The sequence below is a fragment of the Amphiprion ocellaris genome, chromosome 1 (assembly GCF_022539595.1).
Source record: "Amphiprion ocellaris isolate individual 3 ecotype Okinawa chromosome 1, ASM2253959v1, whole genome shotgun sequence".
Lineage (NCBI taxonomy): Eukaryota > Metazoa > Chordata > Actinopteri > Pomacentridae > Amphiprion > Amphiprion ocellaris.
In genome coordinates, this window is record NC_072766.1 from 6,978,561 (window position 1) to 7,002,995 (window position 24,435).

At 38.4% G+C, this 24,435-nt stretch overlaps 2 protein-coding genes and 1 long non-coding RNA gene across 8 annotated transcripts in view; 1 reads left to right on the forward strand and 2 right to left on the reverse strand.

Annotated features, from left to right (window-relative positions):
* LOC129348781 (uncharacterized) overlaps positions 1-3,768 on the reverse strand; it is a 145,647-nt gene extending 141,879 nt beyond the window's left edge. The window contains exon 1 of the long non-coding RNA XR_008601476.1: positions 3,011-3,768. This is a non-coding gene — a long non-coding RNA (uncharacterized LOC129348781). The remainder of the gene's footprint in view (positions 1-3,010) is intronic.
* Positions 646-12,861, forward strand: nkpd1 (NTPase, KAP family P-loop domain containing 1). Of its 5 annotated transcripts, XM_035952049.2 has the most exons (8): positions 646-1,196; positions 5,052-5,118; positions 6,158-6,274; positions 7,159-7,215; positions 7,299-7,377; positions 7,760-8,088; positions 8,813-10,243; positions 11,000-12,861. In XM_035952049.2, exons 6-8 carry the CDS (start codon positions 7,765-7,767, stop codon positions 11,291-11,293), a joined length of 2,049 nt encoding a protein of 682 aa, XP_035807942.2. In that variant the 5' UTR covers positions 646-1,196; positions 5,052-5,118; positions 6,158-6,274; positions 7,159-7,215; positions 7,299-7,377; positions 7,760-7,764; the 3' UTR covers positions 11,294-12,861. The 5 variants fall into 5 exon arrangements, with proteins under 5 accessions (XP_035807942.2, XP_035808235.2, XP_023130668.2 ...); XM_035952342.2 differs by lacking the exon at positions 7,159-7,215; XM_023274900.3 differs by lacking the exons at positions 7,159-7,215; positions 7,299-7,377 and having other exon boundaries at positions 647-1,196.
* Positions 12,862-13,879: 1,018 nt separating this feature from the next.
* Positions 13,880-21,875, reverse strand: lims1 (LIM and senescent cell antigen-like domains 1). Of its 2 annotated transcripts, XM_023284415.3 has the most exons (11): positions 21,718-21,875; positions 20,558-20,714; positions 20,352-20,418; positions 19,408-19,528; positions 19,048-19,197; positions 18,764-18,914; positions 17,493-17,585; positions 17,275-17,323; positions 17,070-17,145; positions 16,671-16,846; positions 13,880-15,324 (listed from the first exon to the last, which is right to left on the reverse strand). In XM_023284415.3, exons 1-10 carry the CDS (start codon positions 21,744-21,746, stop codon positions 16,708-16,710), a joined length of 1,032 nt encoding a protein of 343 aa, XP_023140183.1. In that variant the 5' UTR covers positions 21,747-21,875; the 3' UTR covers positions 13,880-15,324; positions 16,671-16,707. The 2 variants fall into 2 exon arrangements, with proteins under 2 accessions (XP_023140183.1, XP_023140990.1); XM_023285222.3 differs by lacking the exon at positions 16,671-16,846.
* Between the last annotated feature and the right edge of the window lie 2,560 nt (positions 21,876-24,435).

The window sequence follows — 24,435 nt, forward strand, 5'->3', positions numbered from 1 at the left end:
AGATCTCTCAAAGGTGTTCAATTAGGTTTAGATCTGCATTTACTTCATCTCTTTTTCACACTCCCAACAAGATAGAAATGTTTGATTAAAGGGGAAAGTTGATCATTTAGAATGACTTAACTCTCATTTATAGTAACCTTTCCCTCTGAGTGGACACGTGGACCCAAACCATGCCAAGAAAACGTCCCTCACAGCATAACAGCGTCCCCAGATCCCATCACTGCAGAGGTCAAGCATTCAGGTTCTCCCTTTAATTCATCACCCGTCTGTGTTTACGTCAGATTGCTTTAGACGACGTAATTTGATATCTGTCAACAAAACATAAGCTTTTTCATTTTCAACCATGATACACATGAAGCATGTTTTAAATGCAACTTGTATGTTTGGATGTACTAAAAACTTCTAAATGATTTAATTCACAAAGTGTGCTTGTTGTAGTTTTTTTGAAGGACTTGTGTCGTGAAATATACTGGAACACCAGATGGTACAAGTAGGCTAATACAAAGAAAAAACAGAGAAAAAAAAGTAAATATGCCAGGGGAAATTAGAGTCATAGCTTGCATTTCAAAGCTTGACTAACCAGTTATGTCACAACAAATCCTACTGCAGGCAAAGAAAGGCTTTGGTGCTGCTGCTTTGGCATCAGCTCCTTTGCATGTCAGTTCAGACCAGCCAGAGCAATCCAGTCATTCTCAACCTGAGGGACTCCAAAACTAGGAATTCACTTAATGAATCATGCAGACCCATGGCTCTGGCATGAAATCACTCATTTGTTACATTTTTCCATGTACTGAAAAAGTTGGATAGTTAACGCCAGCAGCTACTGCAAGAATGGGGGATTTTTCTACCTTGTAATGCTTTCAGGAAACTACCCACTTCGCTGAGATTCTGTGAATAGAGAGAAGATTGGAAGCGGTGGAGAGAGAGGGATTGGAGAAATGTACAGCTTCATCTGGCAGTGATGCATTCTCGTATGTGAGCTCGCTTCCACAAAGGTGTCCAGCCCACAAACACAGGCTGCAGTCATCAGGTGACTTTGCTTCCTCTTATCAGTGCTGTAAATTTTACGACGTTGAAGTCTTGGCGGTATCGGGTCCACCACACTACACCCTGCTGCTGCTGTATGATCCTCTTTGTTTAAGGGACACTTCAAGACTCACGATTCAACATGACAACTGACATTTAGAGGTAACCAGGTAAGCTTGTTTCACCAGTAACACATTCCTATGCAGGATTAACCCATCCTTTTATAGGTGCTTAAGTCATAAACGCAGAAGTTTTATTGTAGTTTTGTACACTCTGATCAGAGGCTATTCCATGAGAGTTAAACATAGACTTTGCCACATAAAAGTCTCTGTGTAAAACTCTATCTTGCTCAGCCAGTCTTCAGTTTGTTAGGCAAGTGTAGGCAAGAACAGGAGCAGAAAATATGTTTCCAGCAGGGAAAGAGACTGCGTAATGGTAATCATTGACACAGCTAAACGGTTGACATTTCTGTGCTGCACATAAAAACAGAACAGGCTGAACTCATGGGGAGGCTCTTACCCTTACATGAGCGTCAGGATGTCACTTTAAAATAACTCACTTAAATGCCTGTCAATCAGCACTCACGAAACCACACAGCGCTCCTGAATTTAAATTTCGTTCTCTTTTTTAGGGGGGTGGGGGGCTGTGTCAGCACTCTCAAGGATTTTCACTTCACACGTCTTTTCGTTCAGCTCTAGTGGTGTTTGGTACAAAAGCAAACAATTCCTAAACAGAAAATCATTAAGTTCAACTGAGCGTGCTGCGTTAAAAACTGTCAAATCAAGAGTTTTACACTGAAGCGGGAGACCGTCACTCTCCAGGTAAGATAAACACTTAGTCACTCCCTGGTTAATGATTTACAAAGCTAAAATAACAATAGTGATGATGCAGTTCAGGCTAATAGTAGCATTTATGCCTGTAAAATTACTGATATTTGCATTAATTTCACTGTATTTGCTGAAAGAAGTTAAAATTGCATAAATGTAGAGAGAACAGCACAGTAAATATGAAATGTTGGTGCAAAGAATTATTTTAATTAAATACGTACAGTTAAGAAATTCCCATTGTATTGCTTTAATTAAGTCTCTATTGCATCAGTATGCACCCTTAAAGTGAAATGTTTTATTAATAATGTGGCTGTGTGTTTCTATTGCAGTTATACATTTTAGCAAACTAAGACAGTGCTTATGGCTGCGTACTTCCTCATAAGTTATACGGTTTAGATCAGGGGTCACCAACCTTTTTGAACCTGAGAGCAACTTCAAGGGTACTGAGTCGTACGAAGGGCACCTTGTTTGGTACAAACTTCCTCAATGGTAAACTTGCGCCATCATCTTTAAACAATAATAATATTGAAAATAATATGTAAAAAGACTGTCTGATCACATTTATGTAAATTACTCTCCTTACAATAATTATTAACAACGATTTCCACAACAATGACGGTAGGAAACACACGTTTATGGAAATCTGTTCCAATATTTAAAAGTCAGAGGTATCCCATCTCTGAAACTTTTGTAAATATCTTTCTTGGCAGTTTTGTATGAATCAGCATATTTGCAGCATTTTGTTCAAAATCACACCAGTTAGATTTCTGTGCAAATTGTCACTTCTAACATTTTTAGGAAATCATTAACTGTCATCAAATCATGCTTCATTTGTGCAAACCACTACCTTTGTAACATTTTTGAACAATTCATGAACTCTGTCCCATGTTTGTACAAATTATCAGTTATGTAAGAAAAAAAAATCAACTCTTTCACATTTTGAAATGAATCCTATTACATTACTACTAATCACCATCATTTTTCACCAGCATTGCAACATTTTTAACAGATCATAACAAATCATTACATGTTTTCAACAAATTATTTTCATGTTTTTGCGTAACGGCACAGTGATTTGAATGACATGTTACCTCTTTCTTTGTCTGTAAATGTGTGTTAGTGGGAAGCCTGGCATTGCAGAGCTTATCATGTCTTACCTTTACTTTGCAGCTCACAGTTCAGATGGTTCAGTTTCCCAGTGATGTCTGTTAAAAATGCAAGGGCAAGAATCCACTCCGTGTCCTCAAGCAGCAAGGTGTCTTCCCCTATTGGATTGCATCAACTCTCTGATTTCGGCCAACAGTGACAAAAAACGCTGCAAAACTGTTCCCCTGCTGATCCATGGGGTTTCTGTGTGTAGTAACAGATCACTATGTTCAGCTGACAGCTCCTCCAGCAGCACCTTCAATGTCCTGGTAGTTTGGCTTTGGAGCCATTTATGATCTTCACGACACCAGTCATCACATGATCAAATCCGGCCACTTTTGTACATACATATGGCCTGCTGGTGAATGATGCAGTGGTAATGTAGGAATGTTGGGAAGTCTGGATCACCTCTGCATCGTACAACGAAGCCTGCATGGCGACCCGTTGTTCCAGTTTAACTGGTGATCAGGTTAACTGGCGATAGTTTCCGTCTCCAGATGTTTCGTCCGCAGATTCGTCACGATCAGACCTGGATTTACGTGAAATAAAGATACCAGATAAAGAAGACCTCACCGAAAAACGTCGGCATCACTACTTAAAGTCTATATCCATGTAAATATCATCTACAGACAGTAAAAAGAAACGTGCAGGCCGAAATAAAAAACACGTATTTTTCAAGTACGGTGAGAGGATTTGAAACACGTAATCCAGCGATAAAATTATGAGACCACCGTTTTACTCATTGTGGTACTGATCAGCTCGACAAACATTCTGCTTCATCTATATGGATCACTGTCATCCTGTCAGGTGTTTAACACCTGGTGATTGTTCAGGAAACACGCCCATGTCAACTGGGGATAATCACAAATTAACACAGGCTTCCTGGTTAAGAACGAGTCAGAAAACTATTTACTGTCTCACCAAGAAAACCCACAACATGAAAGCACGTCCACTGCTGTGTTGTGTGTTAGTTTGTGTGTTCAGTGGAACAGATCCAGAGCAGAACTTCGAGCTTAACTCGGGTTTGTTCTCAGAAACATTCAGACCCTCAGCAGTCTCCCATCAGAACAACACGCAGCAAAACATCAGCTGGATTTGCTAAAATACATCGGAACAAACTGAGACCACGTGGTTTAAACTAGTCACTCAGAAAACAATAACAACTCGTTCAGTCATCCACGTTCTAACCGTCATTCAGAGCACTTTAACCGCTGACAATATTTTTTTTTTTTTTTAAAGGAAGTAAAGGGATCTGACCTGGTCAAAACAAACACCATATTTGTGTGATTTGTGTCTTCCCAAACACCTTGGCTGGTTTAGAAATGGCAGAAGATACTTTTAATGTTCAATGTTCAATAGAGTGAATTGTGGTGTTTGACAGTATCTGATTTAATGACATGTTCCTAATCCACCTTTGAGTACATGTAGGCTAAATATACAAATATGGCAGCACAGAATCTTCAGTGTCCAGCAGAAATATCTGTAGCTGTAACGTTCATATATATATATATATATATATATATATATATATATATATATATATATATATATATATATATATATATATATAAATGAAGAAAGGGGATTCTATCTGGTCAAAACAAACAATGGTTTAATGGTTTATTCGCCCTACACAGTGAGCCATGAGCACCTATTGGATGTATTGAAGTAGACTACAGTCGCATATGAACTTTACAGATCTAAAGATTACTGATTTAAAGAAAGTAAAGAAAGCACAAGCAATGCGAAGATTGTTCACAATTGTAATAATGATATAGAAATAATCTATAAAGCAAGAGTAAATAATGCATTAACTTATAAACTCTTCATAAGCTTTATCAGACAGTGGCACCAAATGGTCCAAACAGAAGTTGCACATCTCATGGGTGTTAACATCTCTCCAAAAAGAGAATATTTATGGTTTTACAACTCCACCCTCCTTGTGTTGATGAGAGGAAATACATGCAACGGTGGAAAACGAAGGGGGAATTTGTAGCTTAACTCACACACCTCTGCTGCTCTGAGATCTCCATTGTTACTCATTCTTCACAGGTTGTGGGTATTTTCTGTGAAAGCTGCATGTCCCATCACACAGTCATCATGACTGAGCCAACAAAAGGTGAGTTTTCTGCAGATAATCTGGTGTAAGTGGCACAGCTCATCTCTCCTCCTCTGAAGGGCTCTGTTCACACTTTCAGTCTCACTTCGGCTATTGAAATTCTCACTCACACCCTGAGAATATGCTTATTAATGTCAAAATCAGTAGTGGTTCCAGCCTCTATTCTTTAGCACTGCTCCACAGAAGTAATGCCACACCCTTGGGCCACATGAATTAAGTACTTAATATTTGTTATTTTCTATTATTGCTGTTGTTGTTGTTGATGGTGTTGTTTTATATTTGTGTTCTGTTCAGTGTTCAGCAAGCTGTTGGCCTTGAATCTTTGTGTCACCACAGTTTTCTTTATAAGTAGCCGTGTTAATTGCAGATGGTTTGTTACTGATTTAATCACCTTGCACTCACAGCTAGTAGGTTTTACTGAACTGGTTGGGTCATGTCTTGATTTGTTATTGTTTTCTTGTAGCCTGACTCTATAATCTAGTACCTCGACTATCTTTTCTGACCTACCATCCACACCTGTGCGCTACTGGAGCAGTTAATTATTCAGAGCTTGTATTAAATTTTGTATCAGATAGCATTTAATTGCTGTTATAAAACCAAACCTTGGGCGTCACCACATGGTGCAGCTGCAGGTGTCACGCTGCTGTGTATGTGACAGCCAGCGAGTCTTCATCTGTGAAATGACTTATGATTTCAATGATAATTGCCAGTGACAGAGCCACATGCAGCAAGATTACATCATATAGAGATTGCATACTGTAGAATAAAAAATGTGCTTTAGAATATTTCACAGTTGCTCCTAAATGCTCATCTAAGTGCACAATCAGTGTTGTATTTATATGTCTACTGGAAATCCTGTTTTTTCACAATTTGCATGAACTATTTGAACAATTATGTTGATAGTCTTTTAACTGTACCTTACTTTTAACTAGTTTTTTTTTTTTTTTTTATTATTCAAAGGATTACATTTGTATGGATGTAAAATGAAAGTGTAAAATGAGTGAATAATTCTGTTTTATTCTCCTATATCTGCTTTCAGATGATATTTATGCATATGCCCTGTCCAAGACCCTGACAAAAGTTTCATCCCCTGCAACTGTAGGACTCTACTCCACATGTCAGAATCGAATAAGCATGATCCTCCATCAAATGAAAGGTATTTAACAGTTTGACTGGCCCAGCATGTTGTTTCTGATTCAGCCACTCAAACACGATGACAAGATCCAGCGTGTGGGTGGGAAGTGCAGGATGCTACGCCAAAAACAAAACAATTATTTTGGAAACAAACATAAAAACTTCTGATGGTTTGTATGCAAGCAGTGGTTATGATGCCGTGTCTATTTTCAGTGTCCCCGGTGGTTCCTGTAAGCATGATTGGAGTATGTGAAACTACTCCACCTGCTCACATTAATGCTGTAGTGACACAATTGTACAATATATACTGTTACAATCTTTGCTAATTTAAACTTTGGAGGCAGTTTATCCACGGCAAAGAAAAAGCTGAGCTACTTCCTGGTATGTAAATCAACTGCGCTGAGCTGATTCAGGCATTAATTACTTCTTCACAACTGACTGACTGGAAGTGGACATTGCATTTCTGTTTTGCAGGCCTCTGGAGGATCTCTGTGTCCTCAAAAGTTGGACGTTTTTCCCAGCTCGAAGTGGGCTGCTAGGACATTTCTATTACTTTCTATCACTACGATGTATAGCAACTATAAATGGTTGCCTTAAAAAGACAGCACATGCTACTGTGTCCAAACCATCCCCTCATTATCAATTTTAACAAAGTAAATATATGCAAATAAACTTGCAGTATTCAATCACAGTTAAAGCCAATGTCTGCAAAGGTATATTTTTAATCCCGTAAATATTTAACTAAGATGCACAACTTAAAACCTCAAGGACAAGAAACACATTTTTTAGAACTTTAAGAGAAACACGCCAGAAAGCAATGTGCTAGGAGACATCACACATTCCACAACCTTGCATGTAGCATATGACAACTCCAATATGAAGATATAGTTTGTTTTTTTCTAATAGACATGTGGCATTGAACAGACTGAATGGAGCGTGTGCAGCTGTAGTGAAGATCTCCAGGTGAAAAGACAAGTTATTTTGTGTTACTCTGAAGGTCTTGCCGTGTAAGTTTGTCGTGATTATTTCTTTCTCAACCTTGGCAGATATATCGCACATGTTGGACCAGACTTGGTGCTCGCATAATAATGTCCGTGGAACAATGAAGCTTCAAAACGTTGCGAGGTGGATAATAAACACTGTTATTCATGAACTCTACATTTTTCACCGTTTATTGTGCATCTGGTCTTTTCAGGTGACAATGTTTTTCTGCAGAAGAGCCAGACTGATTCTTCTCCCTTTAATAGCTTTTGGTTTAGTGCCACGCTCCAGGGCATTTCATCATCTGTTGAGAGCCAAATGAGCAAAAAGCACAAAATTCTTGATATTATATTCAACATGAAAGTATAAAAAAACCTCTTTTTACTATCCTTTTTACACCCCAGCCAACTCACTCACATGTTTACAGGTCTTGTTAGTTTTCTGCCTTCTATTTAATTCGTCCTTACGTGCACCTCAGCCACAAAAATGATGAATGTAAACATTCTAAATGTTTGTGTGTCCTCAGTGTACATGAACCAGGAGGCTTCAAGGACTGAGAAGGAATATAAAGGAAGATCCAGGCCTCGCTCAGTTCAGCCTTCATTTAGTGACTTTCTAGCACTCCTTGGTCGACTGCTCTTCTACAGGCCAGTTTGGACAAAGGAGAACCAGCAGCACCACAACGTCAGGTTCATTTATGTGCACTTTAGTGCTTGGCATTTTGCAGGCTGTGACCTGCTTTGGGCCGGTATAGCCATTCGGCTGTTTCAGGCCATGCAGATGAGCTTTGGGAAGTTACAACTTGTACTCTACCGTGTGGCTCAACACAATGAAGAGGAGGAAGTCCAGAAGCAGGTTTGTGAATTATATTAACTTTTCCTTTCATAAATAATGACTTTACTGTCACGCTAACGGCATGTTAAGTAGGTTAGATAATGTGCTTACATTTTCTTAACAAAAGCAAAATTTGTGTATCTGGTCTTTTTTTTTTAAGCTCTCGTAGAAAACCTGTCCCAATGAAAAGTGGTCTGTTGTAAAGTGTTGCTTTTTGTGATCAAGAAACAATTTCTGCAAAAGTTCATCATTGCTAAATTTTATAAATTGAATATTTTTGATGTTTCAATAACAAAAAGTGCCAGTCACACTCAAAATCTAAGCAAACTATAACCATTGACATTAACTATAGATTGACGCAAGTAAAATTTTGGCCAGATGATGACGATGAAAGAAAAGGCAGACAATCACCAAAGTTATTTTAGCTGATACAGAGAGGGGAAAAAAGGTAACTGTGGAGATATTTCACAAAACCTAAAATGTGAACATCATGGTGGTGATAGTAAAAGAAAAGCAGTAATATCATCAGAGGCATTAGAATTCATTATCTGACAACCACAGTCATTTGTACAAAATTCGCTGCCAATCTATCAAGCAAAAGTCACTTCAGAAGATATTTTAACCGTGTGATTGAGCAACAGGAATTGCTAACCAACACTGCCACCTCTGGACTTACACCAAAAAGTTTTGTGGTACTATCTCACTTGCTTCTCCTTTGGCCTGTGTTTTGCTGTTTTAAAAACAGATTGTGAAGGATAGTCCAGACCATTGGAGATCCAAGAAGATTTGCTGCTGTCCGCTGTGGTTACTTGTCTTGTGCATTCTTGTAATACCAGCTATCGTACTGGTGTTCGCGTTGACATTTGGTCTCCCCAAAGCCGAGGTAAAAACAAACGGGACGGTGATTGCAACAGATGGGATGGGTGTGCTGGAGGGCCTGATCATTGCCTCGTTAGGAGTCCCTGCAGCGAGTGCACTGAGGTTCACCTTCCAGACAGCGAAGAACCTCATTTTTAGCCAGGAGATGAACATTAAGGCTGGGATGGACAATGAACGGATCAGCTCCAAAATGGGCTTCATGAACGAGGTCCGAAAGGAAATCTGGCTTTTGTCTCAGTTCATACAGTTTATGGAGGTGTTTGAGAGGAGAAGGATTCGAGTGGTCCTGAATATCACCAGTCTGGACCGCTGCTCTCCCAAGAAAATCGTTGCAGCTCTGGAAGCCATCAACATTCTGCTTTCAGATGAAGGGAGCCCATTTATATCCATTCTGGCAGTAAACCCACAGGTTCTTGTCGAGAAAGTGAACTTTGCAGACGGCTGCTTCAGCAAAGAGGACAGAGCCTATGCACTGTTGAATCGCATAGTCACTCTGGCCTTCACGGTCCCACCACTGGGCGATGATTCGAGGCGCAATTTATTTCACAGCCTCACCAGCACTTCTCCCTCAAGGGAAGGCAAACGCAAAAGAAATTCATCTTTCTCGAGTGTCCCTTTAGTGGAAGTTGCGTCGGAAACAAAGGATTCAAGTCCACTGATCAGTAAAAATACAGCAACACTGGATGTACAGGAGGAGGAAGTAGAGAATTTGGTCTGGAACATCCTGACCAGCAGTGAAAGGAACTTTAACAAGTACATGTCAGATGATGTCATGTCTATGAGGAGGGTGATCAACTCTATTCAAGTAACTGTGATAATCATGAAAGCCTTAAAGAAAGAGCTTCCTCGACCAGAACACATTGCAGCATGGGTGGTCTTAGCCGATCAGTGGCCCTGCCGGCTCAGCTGGATCATCCAGTGCGTAGAAGACACTCAGCAGAGGGCAGATATTGATCCAAACAATGTCCCCAACATTGACGACTCAAAGGCCTTGTGGGAAGTGTTCAGTGGATCACAGGCAGAGCTCTATGTGATGAGCACACAGATTGAGGAGCTCCTCGAGCAGGATGGAGATCCTGAGATGTTTGAAAGATTCCTCAAAGTGGATTTCCAATTCACCGTGAGAGACTTGAAGACATTTGAAGCAGCGACGGTGAACCTGGATCATTCGATTAGGACGGAACTGGCTCAGATCAGAGGGACGTCCAGGCTGAAAGATTCTGGCTGGATGAGGAACCTTGCTCCTCTGCCAATCGCAACTATCATCAAAATGAGTACAGAGGATGTGTGTAACGAGGTAAGAACATATTGAAAAATTATATTCTTTCACATTTCAGTCCTGGCTGATTTGGCAACACCCGTTGTTACTGCTGATGTCAACAAGTGCAGCTTAATAATACAGTACAAGTTTGTCAAGAAGCTTTTTGCAGGAAAAACAACAGAACAACTAATGTACTTTTCATAAGGACGCCAAGCAAACTCATGCTGTAATAATCAATAATTGGCCTTTTTCCATCATGCCATAAGCAATCACAATCTAGCTTTCACACAGTGCAGGTACTTTTCTGCACAACACAAAGGTACAGTGAAGTTTTACCTTGCTGAGAAGTTAAAGTTGTGCAGCTTGTCGCCTGCAGCTCTTCAACTAGCAGTTCCCTTTATAGTTCTATTACTCATCTGCTGTCAAAAAACTCAGAAAATAAACATAGATCATTTTGTAGACACATTTCTGATGAACCACCGCAGTAACTTAATACAGCTCTGACATGATGGAAAGCAAGTGAACAGTAAACCCCAAGGATGGGATGGGCTGTTTAAAACAAGCACTAGCAGTTAACATTACAATATGATGAGGTACATGCTGATCGTAAGCACAGTCAGTGGATTTTTCTGAAGAATGTCTTTGCTACGAAGCCATATTTATTTATTCAGTATTATGTGTTTATTCACCTCACACCATGGTGCAAATCAAAACTAGGTTTATATTAATTCAGTCTTATCAGCAAGGATGAAGTGATAGAATTATTATCTTACAGTTTCTCTTTTGTCCTAGTTGAATAGGATGGAATATCCCAGCAAGTACATCGATATTGTGAAAAGCAATGACCTCAATGGTTCAGCGATGGTCTTCGGCGACGCAGATGACCTTAAAAACCTCCTAGATATGACCTTTGGTGAATGGGCGACTTTCAGACTGCACTTCTTGGGTGTACCGTCACACCTTCGGCCATCATACACAAACATGCCGTCAACGCCGTATCATTCTAAGAGCCAGCTTTCAAAATACCTCTTACATGTTCCCCGTCATTACTCATCTAATCCAAGTGTGGCTAACAACGCCATGTAGGAATCCATTCCATCTCTAATGAGTCTGACATTCCTAAAAATATGATCTACACGAACCACATTTATTAATAGTTACGGCATCAGTATGTAATGTGTGCATACAATCCACACACACATGGCAATCCGTGTTGATCTAACTAATGCCGTAGTTAAATAAGGAGGTAATTATCACTCCTGTACCTGTATGATATATGAAGCTAGAGCCAGCAGGTAATTAGCTTAGCAGCACTGGGAGCGAAGGAAATTATCCAGCCAGATTCTGTTCAGGTTTAAAAATACACCCATCAACACCTCAAAGGCGAACTGCACTCATCACTGCACACCAAGAAGTAATATTCTAATGAAATCACATTTAACAGTTCTGCTTACATATGAACTGAAGAAGCGACATGCATTGTGTTAATGACTCATTAGAGATGAAGTGTTTTACAGCAGTCAGGCTTCCGGTTTGCAGGCATGGGTTTGGTGTAAATCTAACTTCTCACGAGTGAGAAATCAATTCATCTCTAACCCTTTATGTACCTATCATCTTATCTGACTGCTTGATGAACAGTTTTGTCATGAAATCATATGTAAATAAGTTCAGAGTGAAAAAATCCTGTTCCCCACAGACTTTTTCTGAAGTGTTTGTGACATTTCCACAAGGGTCATTCTTCATCTCAAATCATGAAATTTTTCAAACACTTTCTACTTGACCATCTCTGATTTCCCTGAGGTTTTTATACCATAAATGTAAATATTTCTAAGGAAATTTGTGAAATTCTAGCTTGATATGTCAAATACTTCTGCCAGTTGTCCCACTTTCAATGTGTTTTTTTCACACATTGAAATTTGAGCCTATGTTTGAACAACATCTCAGCAACTATTAAAGATACAAAGTCAGACAATGAAGAATGTCCCTTTAAAAATAAAATTTTATTTGATACTCAAAAACTCTGCTCTGCAATATTTTTATAATGCAACTTGTCATACCTGCTCAATCAGTTGTGAAAGGTCATGGAACATATGATTTGTTTTGCATTAATGTGACACACCTTCAACATGGGACTGTTAGTGACAGCTTCATTTTTTTACACCCATGATCAAAGACTACTTATTCTAAGTGTCCAATAATGCAGATTATGAATCAATAGTGTGATGAGAAATAGTAGTGAAAATGTCAGGCTTTTACATTTAAAAGTTCCTGACATATTGTCACTTTCAGAGCGTTATTAAACATGCTCAAAAGGGGTCAACAGGCAGTTTATTCAAAAATGTATCTCAGAAAATGCTTGCTATATCAAGCCAAAATTTCACAGATATAATTTTAAAGATCCAGCAGAGATGGTCGAGCAGAAGACCCCTGATGATGTGAGATGGAATAAACCATAACTGGTTACTGCACCACATTTCAATTAGCCATTGTCTCACTGTGACTCTCAACTGCTGCTCAGATGTTTACATGTTTCTCATTTAATTCCTCCTCCACTCCAGCATGTTCCACTTGCCCTCTATGGTCTTTCCAAAGGATTTTAACTCTTCTCTCCCTGCTCTGAGCCACTCACAAAACAATAAACTGCATTTTATTTAGTCCCCAGCTTTATTTGTAATGAGCATTCTGACTAAACTGGATAGTTTTGGTTCATAAAAGTCCTCTCAAAGCTTACATTTTCTGTTTCAATCAGCTAATAATCGAATAAACAAATCAAACTAAAGGGCACGATGAAGTCACAGCTGATGGAAGCCGACCACGAAGCTACATAGTCGGTGCTGAGTTTGGGTTGCTGAATGCTCTGGTCCCAGCATTTGTGAATTCAACTGGTTTACAGCTAATCTCAAGACACTCTAAGTAATGTCTGCGTTAACGTTCATGAAGGAGTTCATTCAAGTGTGAATCAATCAAACAGGCTTTGTTCTGCCACAGGAGAGCGGGATAAATCATGCATCCTTTCATGCTTCATATTATAATTAGGAAAGCATTAGTTGAGTAATAATTTAGTGCATCAGTCTATTAAACATGAACTCTTCTTGTTAAATGCTTGCTAACATTACTTAGAAATTAACACATTCACTCTCCTGTAGCTGTATTAAATTACTATCACACGCGTAATGTCAACTTAAGAAGTACTATCCCAACACTTGAAGCTGGAGTGTTACGTACATGTCGCTTTCCCACTGGCAGATAGCTTGACATGTAACAGCAGGAAAAGCGCTGACAGCAAAATTCCATTTAGCTACTTCAGGGAGAAAACATGCAGAGCAACTATTGTTACCAACGGTTTTAAAACGGTCTAGAACACATATAAATACATGCACATATTATATACAGGCTCTACTTTGTCAATAGACGCCTCTTACACCACTTTGTAATGTGACTGTAGGATTTACACACTACATTTTGTTGTCTTGGTTGGCTGCTCTGATGTATTTTGCATGTACTGGAACTTCTACTGACTATATAATAACCTATAGTATGTGAAAGCTGCAAATGAGACGTGATGCTACAAGTTTCAAAGAACTCAATGTAATTTATTAACTAAAATGTGGAAATTACCGATGTGATTGCACTGCATCTTTTTAGAATACTAACAGGCACTAACATGCTGCATTTACTTGCATTCAGGAATACTTTATTGATCAGTCAGGCAGGGAACTAAACAGTGTATGTGCTGCAGGAAACTTATTCACCATTTCATGCAATTTAAAAAAAATGTAAACTCTGACAAAATAAATGTATATGCTCATCAAATATTAAAATGCTCATCAAAACAAATATATATATTTTCTTGTATCTGCCACTTTTCCTCTAAACACATTAGTCAGTTTACAAATAACCCAAGCAATGCACTAACTCATTAGCAGTATGGTAACATCAAAGCATCTTCCTGTTAAAAAATCTGCTGAAGGTTCTGGACTCATGTTAAAATGTTTTTTTTCCTCAGAAATTTGCAAACGTTAATTTGGTTAAAAATATCAGACTAACAAATCCCAGGCATTTACAGTACAAGCAGTAATATTACAGTACCATATACACAGAAAGCATAGCAAACGTCTTTACACCAAAAGACCAGGATTTTACAATCATTTAAACAGTACCATCTCTAATGCCACACTTTCTGCCAAATCAGTGGCCCAGATGGAGTCATGCGGCAATTCTTTGAATAAAATAATTACTTGTGAAAATTAACATCAATAAGGCTGATGAATAGGCACCAGAATTTAAGTTATATAGACTTTAAACATACATAATTGTACATTGAAGTATAGTTTAATTAACACATAGCAGTTTGTGGATGCTCCCAATAATGGCTCATTTTAAGTTTTCCTTGAGAAATGTTTTTTTTTTCTCATGTTCGCAGAAAGAAGCACCATTACAATACCCTTAAGAACACAGTGGTTGTTTTATAGTCACTCATACTGAGGTATGAAAGCTCAGGGTGAAAAGTCTAATAAAATTCTGCTTTCAGTAGATACTGTCTTATTAACATAGGTATACTAAGGCATAGCTGTATTATTTTAATACACATAGTTCATATTCTCAAGGCACAGGTGTAATTAAAAATAATAACAACAATCAATCTTTTCAAATTCAAGTTTCACACAGTACGGTTAACTACTATACTCGTGGTAAGGGCAAAAGAAACTGGAATATTATGTGTCTTGCATTGAAGAGGAAACAAATTAGGGCAATTTTAGGAATGTATTAAAAAAAACACATTAGCATATAAAAAACAACAGCAAGAAGAAAAAATCTGCCAACAGTTTTTGTTTATGACAAGACCACAGTGGTATATATTTATATTTGTTTTAAAGGGATCCCAGACTTACAGTTTTAATATTGAAGCAGTGGCTCTTATGTCGTAATGCAGCAGTTCCCTGGATATTTTACCATTACAGACATAGCAGGAATTCTTCCAGGTCGTTTGGCCTGGAGCAGTTCACTTGCGTCCCAAAGCCTCTGCCAGCTTCTTGAGTCTTTTCTTGAGCTCGAGAGGAAACTTCTCATAACACTTTTTACAAACAGGCTTCATATCAAACTCAACAAACTTGTTCCTGCAAAGAAGAGGGGAAAAAAAGGAATCTAAGCACTGAGATCTCTGGACGGTAGGATTGTTGACTGGATTAAACATTTGAACACGCCACCTTAGACTCTTTTCTTTCCTGTATAGACACAACAACTGATCAGTCCCTCCAGGAATGCTGCAATCACAATGCTGCAATCACAACAATTAACGCAAATTCAACCAATCTCCGCAATTTTGTCCAATCACCACAACTTTTCTGGAATTTTGGTCAGCCTCCCGTGAGTCCCACCAATCACAGCAGTCCCCAGTGCAAACGTAATGCACATACGCATTCATTTCCTTGTTTATGGTTTGAAGATGCAGACATGTCCCATTCCAATTTCTCTCATTTACCAACAAAAATTACTGCTAAAGACCGAGCAAAACAATTCACTGATGTTCTTCACCAAAGCAGAGGTAAACTGTTTTGCACCCGTGCAATATTGTGGTGGAATACGAACAAAAATCATTGATTGACAAACACTTTTCTACCGCGAAACCTATTAGTAGAAGGGCTGAAACGAGGGGACCACAGACCAGACAAATCACCGTGACGGAAGCTGTTGTGTCCAGATCTGTTGCGAGCGCTGAAAGAATGAAGGGAAGTTAGATTAATCAATTGACGTGACAAGCTGTGAGCGTGTGTGTGAATATGTGTGTGCCAGGATGTGAAACTGACTTTTTAAGCCACTGATAGATATGTTCAAACTGGCTTAACAGGAAGTGGTTGATAGATTTAACTCATCATTTTGTGCTTTAAATCTACCAACCACTTCTTGTTAAACCAGTATCTGGCTGGTGCTAATTTCCCACCATGGTATGCCAGCTTGTGTAAATGGGTTGGAGCGTGTTTAGGAATTCGTTTAGGAATAAATATTGTCAATTAAAATGTTGAAACATGTTCTAAAAGCTGAAAAAAATGCAACTTTGAAGCAATTTTCACTCTCTCTCGCAATTTCAGTGCAACAAATACGCTTAAAACATCGCAACTTGCATTTTTTAGAAAACCTGCCGCAAATTCAGGCGTTTCAGGCTGTAAAAAAACGCGAAATCCTGGAGGGACTGACTGGACTGATTAATTAAAAATTTCAGCAGACAAATTAATAATAAAACTAATCCTTAGCAACAGCTCTATTCAAATATATCAGTTGAGTCAAAAATCAGATTCAATATTCATGTATATTTGGAGGGTTATACACAAACATTCCCACAAAACAACTGCACAGTTTTGGGTTTTATTTCAGAAAATAAATGAGAAATACTGACATGCTATATTGTCAAAGAAGTAAACATGAAACACTGCAGAAGAAAGAGGAAGTCAGAAAAAGCACCAACCAGTGCACGGAGTGGTGAGTTGTAAAGAGTAATAAGCCTACAAACAGACAGCGGGCTTTTTCTTGCGGTCTTTGGCATCGCGCTCACGTCGGGCCAGGCGGCGTTTCAGCTCCTCAGGCATGCGTTCATAACAGTGCTTGCACACTGGCCTCAGGTCAATTTCGACAAACTTATCTCTGAGTTACCATAGATGCGGCAAGTGAAGCATGTAAAAGAAGAAATTGGAGGAAAAGTGGGGAAAGGAAAAGAGCCAAGAGGGAAGAGTTGTCAAAAGAGAGTGAAATAGACACAGACAAGCGTTAAGACTCAAAGTTGGCGTGTTAGAGAAAACAGGAGACAGCTGGTAGTATTTCATGTGATTAGTAAGGAAAAGAAACTATAACGAGCAGCATCACTTACTTGAGAGTGAGTTTTGTGTTGCAGGTGGAGCACGAGAAACAAGTGACACACCAGGCCTTGTTCAGAGCCGACACAACTGATGGGATCAGAGGGGGAATAGAAGGGGGGAATTATGAACATTTAACTGGTGTATCTTCAAGCAGCACTTTGTGTAAATCACTGAAAACACCATACTGATTATGAGCTTTCTCTCTCTGATACTCACCATCGCCTTCAATAACACGGTTGCAGTGATAGCACACATCACCGAAGAGCTTGATAAGAGAGAAACAAGAAGATTACATGTTTATCCAGCATATACAAATTCTTTTCTTTGGCAAAGCAATAATGGTTTATACTAACTGTGTCACTTTTTTTAATCTTTATTAATATTGTGATGACCGTCATGTCCTCAATGCCATTATTTTTACTTGGCTTACTTACCTGGTTATAATGAGTCTCACAGTAAGCCAACCCCTTCCTCTCATAATGGCGATGACCGAGGAAAGGCTTCTCACACTTGGCACACACAAAATGCTGTAAACAAAAACAAATGTTGCTGAGGGAAAGGGGGACCTCAGACTAAACCTCTAACGAAGGCATGTGAAAGTGACTGGAGCAGGTGCCAACTCACATGAGGAGGGTGCCTACTTTTTTTTTATACTAGTGAGGAACATGAATATTACATGAGCTTTACATGAATATATTTACCGATCTAGATATGTTAGGAAAGTTTCAGTCCTGACCCTGGAGAAATATTCACCGTCTGAATACTAGAGTAATCCTATCGTGGGTTTGTTTTGGGTTTGTTTTCAAATCACATTTAGCCCTCGGTGCTATGGATAAATGATCCACTGGTGTTGTGCCCAAAGTGTTTTTAAAATAGTTACTTTTCTGGTGCTTGCCAGACAAATTCCTGAAGTGGGTAGATGCAAAATTAATTTGAGCTAATTACCATCTTTAGCATTAAATTGACTGCTATACACGGTTGATAGTTTGGAGCTTTTTTTTTGAACAGTACAAAACTCAGCAGCCTCCAGACAGAGGAACACACAGTTTGATCTGCTGAGCTCTGCCTCAGGAGAAATAATCTTTTAAAAAGAGCTCACATCTCTCTACGGACTTAAATGAGTTCATTTTCTGTGCTTTGGTTCTAAATTGGTTTATTTAATGAATGTAATTTTCTTGTGCATAAGTAATGATAACTAAATGTGAAATTCATATTAGAGTTTTATTCTTCCTTTGTGTGAAGGCTGTAATACATATATAATGAAATATAAAAAGGTGGTCTGTGTGATGTTTTGTCCACTATTATTAACCTGTCAATAGTCTCTCTGAAGCCTACTCCCTGCAATTTACCTTACTACGTTAGTTTTTTTCTACACACTTGTTACACTGTTTTGCCCAAACTACTGCCATATGATTTTGATACTAGTTTTTATACTTAAAGGTCCCTTTTGTGTACCTCTTTCTACGAAATCAGACAAAATTTGTACATGTAAAAATTACTACAGGAAAAACTATACTTTCTTTCCTTATTTTTTCCAAGCAAATATCAAATCATGTACAGAAAAAAACATGGTAGTGATTCCTGAAATAAATTCTAAAAAGGCCTCAACTTTCTTTTTGAAGTGTAAACTCCTGAGATAATCTATGCCTTGACACATCAATATATGTTTGTTGTGTACATATAAACAGAACTCTTGTACACAAACCTCCACATGCCACTGCTTGCCCATGGCATTGACAACACGCCCTTCGATAGGTCTCCTGCAGGCACCACAGATTGGCACACCCATCTTGTCGTGACAGGGCAAACAGTAGAGCTCTCCCTTCAGTTCCCTGGCTTCAGCCGTCAATTCTTTCCTGGGAACAGAGAAACATTGAAACACATAAAACAATGACAAACGCAGACACAAACTTTTTTTATGTGGATCTTAGAAATATCCTCAAGCTTGTGGATCTGCACTAAACATTGGTGTGGAGTGTTAAGACTGACCCACAGTTGCTGCAGTTGAAGTGGTCTGGGTGATAGGGGTCATTCTTAAAGATCAGTGGCTGCTCCTCTATTATGGCATGGCATTTCTGGCAGATATACTTGCCCAGGCCACGGGCTTTCTCGCGGTTATGGCACGGGCGACACAGGTGTCTAAGGTAAGTGGAGGAGAAAAAAAATAGGGTGTCAAGAAAGACTCTGCAGCCCCAAATAACATTTAGACTCACTCCATCACAGCTGATAAAAATTCTATCATTCATTAGAATGCAAAAGTGGCTGAGTCAGCAGCTTGACGTGTGTAACCACCTGTTTTACAGGCTGTCACAGAGTTATAGTAAGACCATAATAAGATGGGATACTTACCTGCCAGCGTTTTTGACAAACCCCACATCTGCAAGCACAGCCTGGCAAATGTCACAGCAGAAGCAGTCAGGGTGCCAACTATTGTTCATGGCCTTAATGACACGACCGATGATGAACTCCCCTGAGGGAAACCATAAGTGAGAGATCAGCTTCAGTCAAGTCTAAGTTTGACTTCTCCGATATATGTTGGGACTATTCTGCATTCTACTTTTTGGCTACTGTACAGAAGTTTATAACAAGTGCTCCATTGTAAGGTTTTCCTACAATGTACTATATTGCTTTCTGTATTGTTCTCTTAGTGATACTTAATATAAGACCGATATTGAATGCATTTTAATCATCCATTTAATTTAATTACAGCACATCTGTCTCTCCCCAGACACAGTCAAGCAGTATTTAAATTAAGCTTAAGAGATGCAACCAAGGTGCACTAAAAGGCATCTTGGGTGACCTAAACACATGCGGGAAGTTCTAAATTAAAGAATAAATAGACTTAAAGTTCAGTAAGGACACACTGGGATCTGATATCAAACAACTCATAGACATGCTTATATCCAAACAGGAGGGTAATACAGTGGGAAGCATGGTAGAGGCTGAATGCTTTGTATACACTGCTGCAAGACACATCTGTGAAGGGCTTGCTGAGCAGGGATTGTTCTTATAACACAAGGGTGAGCAGTCAAAAACATTTGAAAGCAGTGTACCATGACAGCAATATTTAAACAAATACTTAATTAACAATTCAATATGCTTAGTGCAAATTTACCAGACGTAGGTGTTTTGCCAATGCCAAGCAAGTGTGTAATTGTCCCAGATTTGCTTGGCCCAAAATGTCAAATCAAGCCCCTCATCTAGCTGTATGGCTAACTTCATAAGATCCTCTTTCTGTCGAGTTGTGAGGGTAGAAGAAAAAAAAGGACCAAATAACCATCTATGACACTCACCACACTGGTGACAGCAAGGAGCAAAGAGCATCTGGAAGTCATGTTCACAATATTTTCTTCCTTCAAACTGTACGGGGTGACATTCAAAACATCTGATATATAAATCCAGACAGATCACCAACACACATTCAGTACACAAAGTATGACTCATCATTGTTTTGCCTTGTGAGGTGAAATACAGCGAATAGTAGGTCTGAGTGCACTACCTCATAGAAGAGTCCCTCTGGAAACTGCTGGAAACACTGGGCACACACGAAGCATTGCTCGTGGTACAGTTCTCCGTTACTATTGACAATCTTCTCGGTCGCAGCAAAGCCGCTCTTGCATCGCTCACAGGCTGCATTGGCCAGAGCATTGGCAATGCTGTTGAATGAGACAGTAAAATACAAATTAGTACATTACTTCCCCGAGTTCCCGTGACATGTTGAGCCAAAAAATAACTGTAAGGCATGTTTGGACCGATGTTTATCATATCTCACATAGCTCCCACATCGACTGCTGAGCTTGTTTCAACAGCTGTCATGGTGGAGAATGGAAATAATATGTGAACTCACTAACACGTTACTCATTGCACAGTCACCACCTAATTTGGTAAAAGGAATAGAGGTGCTGAGGTTTGGTCTAGACTGCAGCCTTTTCCACAGAAACAGTCACACATACAAACACAGAATTATTAATAAACTGACAAATATCCAGGTTGTCATATTAAATTCTAAATATACAGCTTAATACCATGTCAAAACTTTTAATCAGCAATCAAACGCTTGCTGAGGCTTTCTGTTGAACCCAAAGATGTTATAATTAAGTTAAAAGTTAACTACAATGGCTAAATATAATGTAAATTAATATAATTTAGGTTAGTTTGCCTAATGTTTTTTTTCCAGTAAAAGAAATCAGCTGCAGCCCTTATGTAATGTCACAGCTGAAAACTCATAAAGGACTTTAAAATTAAAACTATGTGGCGGTGAAAGACATTAATTCACATAATGTTACCAATTAAAAAGTAAACTTGTTGAGTTAACTGGACTAACTACCTACCAGCTAACCAACTAGCATGCTAACGGTACAATTAGCTCGAAAGTGAGAAATAACACTAACGGTATTTGGCTGGTCAGGTATCTATACGTTAACGTAAATCAACATTTCAGGTATTGCCTTGCTCTAAAATACGTACTGGTAGTAACAACAAAAGCCTTAAAAACTGGGCATCTATTCCGGCTTAGCTGCTTAGCTAACTTCACCCCTGTGATCGGCTACGTTGGCAAGCTAATATGACGTTAGCTTTAGCTTCCAGAGCTAGCTGACCATTTAACCTCGCTGAAGTTTAGGGGGCTGTTTATGTTTGCTACTAAAAAAAAAATCTTACCTGCCCGTCATTCCTGCCACCCCCAGCATCACCTCTCAGCAGGACAAGAGTGAGAAACGGAGCTAATAAATTAAAGCGGTCGTTCCTTCTACCGTGACTGAAGTTTCCAGGGTACCGCAGCCTGTCCAGAGTCGTCCCCTCCCAGCTAGCTGAGCCTTACCCTGCCTGAGCTTCCCCCGTGGGAGTGTCCGTGGAAGTTAATCACCGCTGCTGTTCATCTGCACACTAAACTGGAGATATATCAAGTAACTTTTGCCTGATATGCCTGAAATTCAAACAACATCATCATACTGGTTTGCAAACACATAATATATGGGTGAAGTGTTGATATTACAAATGTCTCATGTAGTTCTAATTACCAGAACAGAAAATACTACTTAAATATGTTGTTTCTTATAATATTTACCCAGCCTGCCAATAGATTAAAACCTTGTAATTACAGGAATAAAAAACCTAAATGTGGGTTTAAATTTCTAGGATTGATAACATTTTTTTAATTCTTTATTACCTACATTATATTACTATTCAATATTAGTTCACTTGAAAATATTTTGCAACTAATCTTTGCCTCTGCTGCTCCATTGTCCCAATGATAATAATAATAATAATAATAATAATAATAATAATAATAATAATAATAATAATAATAATAATAATAATAATAATAATTTTAATAATTTTAATAATTTTAATAATTCGTATTATTTTAGTCTTATTATATAATAATTATTATAATTTTAATAATAGTAATAATAATGATATCATTTTATTATTATTATAAATACTAATTATAGTTATATATGCACCTCAATAAGTATATTTTATTTGACAGACAAGCCTAAAAAAAAGATAGGAAGGAAGTATTATAACTTAAAGCCATTTAGGCCAAACAGGAAATAAAATGACCAGAGAAGCAAAAAGGTTAGAAAATTAGACACTGCAAAGGCACAAGATGAAAAAATAAAAAAAAATAAAAATTTCTATATGGATAAATTAATAGAATAAAAACCATGTCAGTTTTAAAAGCACCAAAACCAAAAATGTGTTTTAAGAAGTGATTTAAAATTAGACACCAGTTCTGTGAGCTTTATCTCCTCAGGTAGGTCAATTCAATGTTGAGGGGTGAAAAAAACTCGATCAACCTGAGATTTAAGCCTCGAGCCCCACATAAGGATCTCAGCCTGCAAACTGGCTCATGTGCAATCATTATTTCTATTATACACAACCATTCAAGTTTGGGGTCACCCAGGCAATTTCATGTTTTCCATGAAAAGTCCCACTTTTATTCATGTGCTAGCATAAATGCACAAGGGTTTTCTAATCATCATGAGCCTTTCAACACCATTAGCTAACACAATGTAGCATTAGAACACAGGAGTGATGGTTGCTGGAAATGTCCTCTGTAACCCTATGGAGATATTCCATTAATAATCAGCCATTTCCAGCTAGAATAGTCATTTACCATATTAACAATGTCTTCACTGGATTTCTGATTAATTTATGCTAACTTCATTGAAAAAAAAACTGCTTTTCTTTCAAAAAATAAGGACATTTCTAAGTGACCCCAAACTTTTGAATAGTAGTGTATAACATGGAGCTTTAAATGTGATCAATAAAATGTTAAAATCAATTCTAAAATGAACAAGTAACCAAGGGAGGGAAGGAAGGATTGGGGTGATGTGATGTCTTTAAAAAACAGCAAGTTATAGCCCGTAACTTATGTAACCATTAGTGGTAAATCTATATTCTTATGTTAAATATATGGGCATAGTTCATCAAACACTTCAGTGTTAGCACCTTGCATCATATCCTATACATTCTAAATGTTTATGTGAAGCCATATATTGCATTTTTAAATAAAGAAAGTGTCATTAATTGAACACACCTTTAAAATCAATTATGAAAATGTATTTATCAAAGTTCATATACATAAAATAATGGAATCAGCCTACATTGCCAAACTAATGTGCTTTAAAAGAACACATTTGACAAAAAACCTGCCCAGTTCCTATTCATAAAATGCCTGTGAAACATCCTCTTAAATAATCAATTCATACAGTCGCATATGTGCAATATTCAATAAATGAGGATATTAGTCAAGAATGGACTGCACAGCATAGACAGTCAGAGTCCTAAGAAGACATCTAAATAATCACAATGAGTAAAATCACCTGCTTGGTGGTGTGCGGAAGATATAAATGAAACTTTGTCGGTGCAAACTATTTAACAAAAGGCATGAAAGATTAAAGAAGCATCCCTCTTTTCCTCATAACACTTCAACTACCAGCGTTCATGGACAAGGCTACTAAATCCCCGCTTGCCTTCGGGTGTGATGTTCCAACAGTGATTTCAGTGCAGTTTTACAGCAGACTCCAAATTAACACAAAAATATAGAGAGCGCCTTCCAAACAGCTGAAAGGCCATTTTGAGCAGGAATAAAGACAAAGAATGTTCCTGTAAATGCAGGCCCTGTAAAAATGTGGATGGCCAACAATCTTCATAAAACTCCCCAAACTGCGCTTTTTGAGTAACGCCTGCAATCTGACTTCATCAGCGGTGAAGTGCTGGCAGCATGTTTTACCGTTTAAAAAATATCACTTATTGTCCTTTTAAATCCTGAGACCTAAAAATTTAATTAGCTGTGCTCGGAACGGGAGACAGCACCCCAAGTTGTGCCTTTTATCTGATTTCACTTAATGGAGCTATTATTTGAATGTG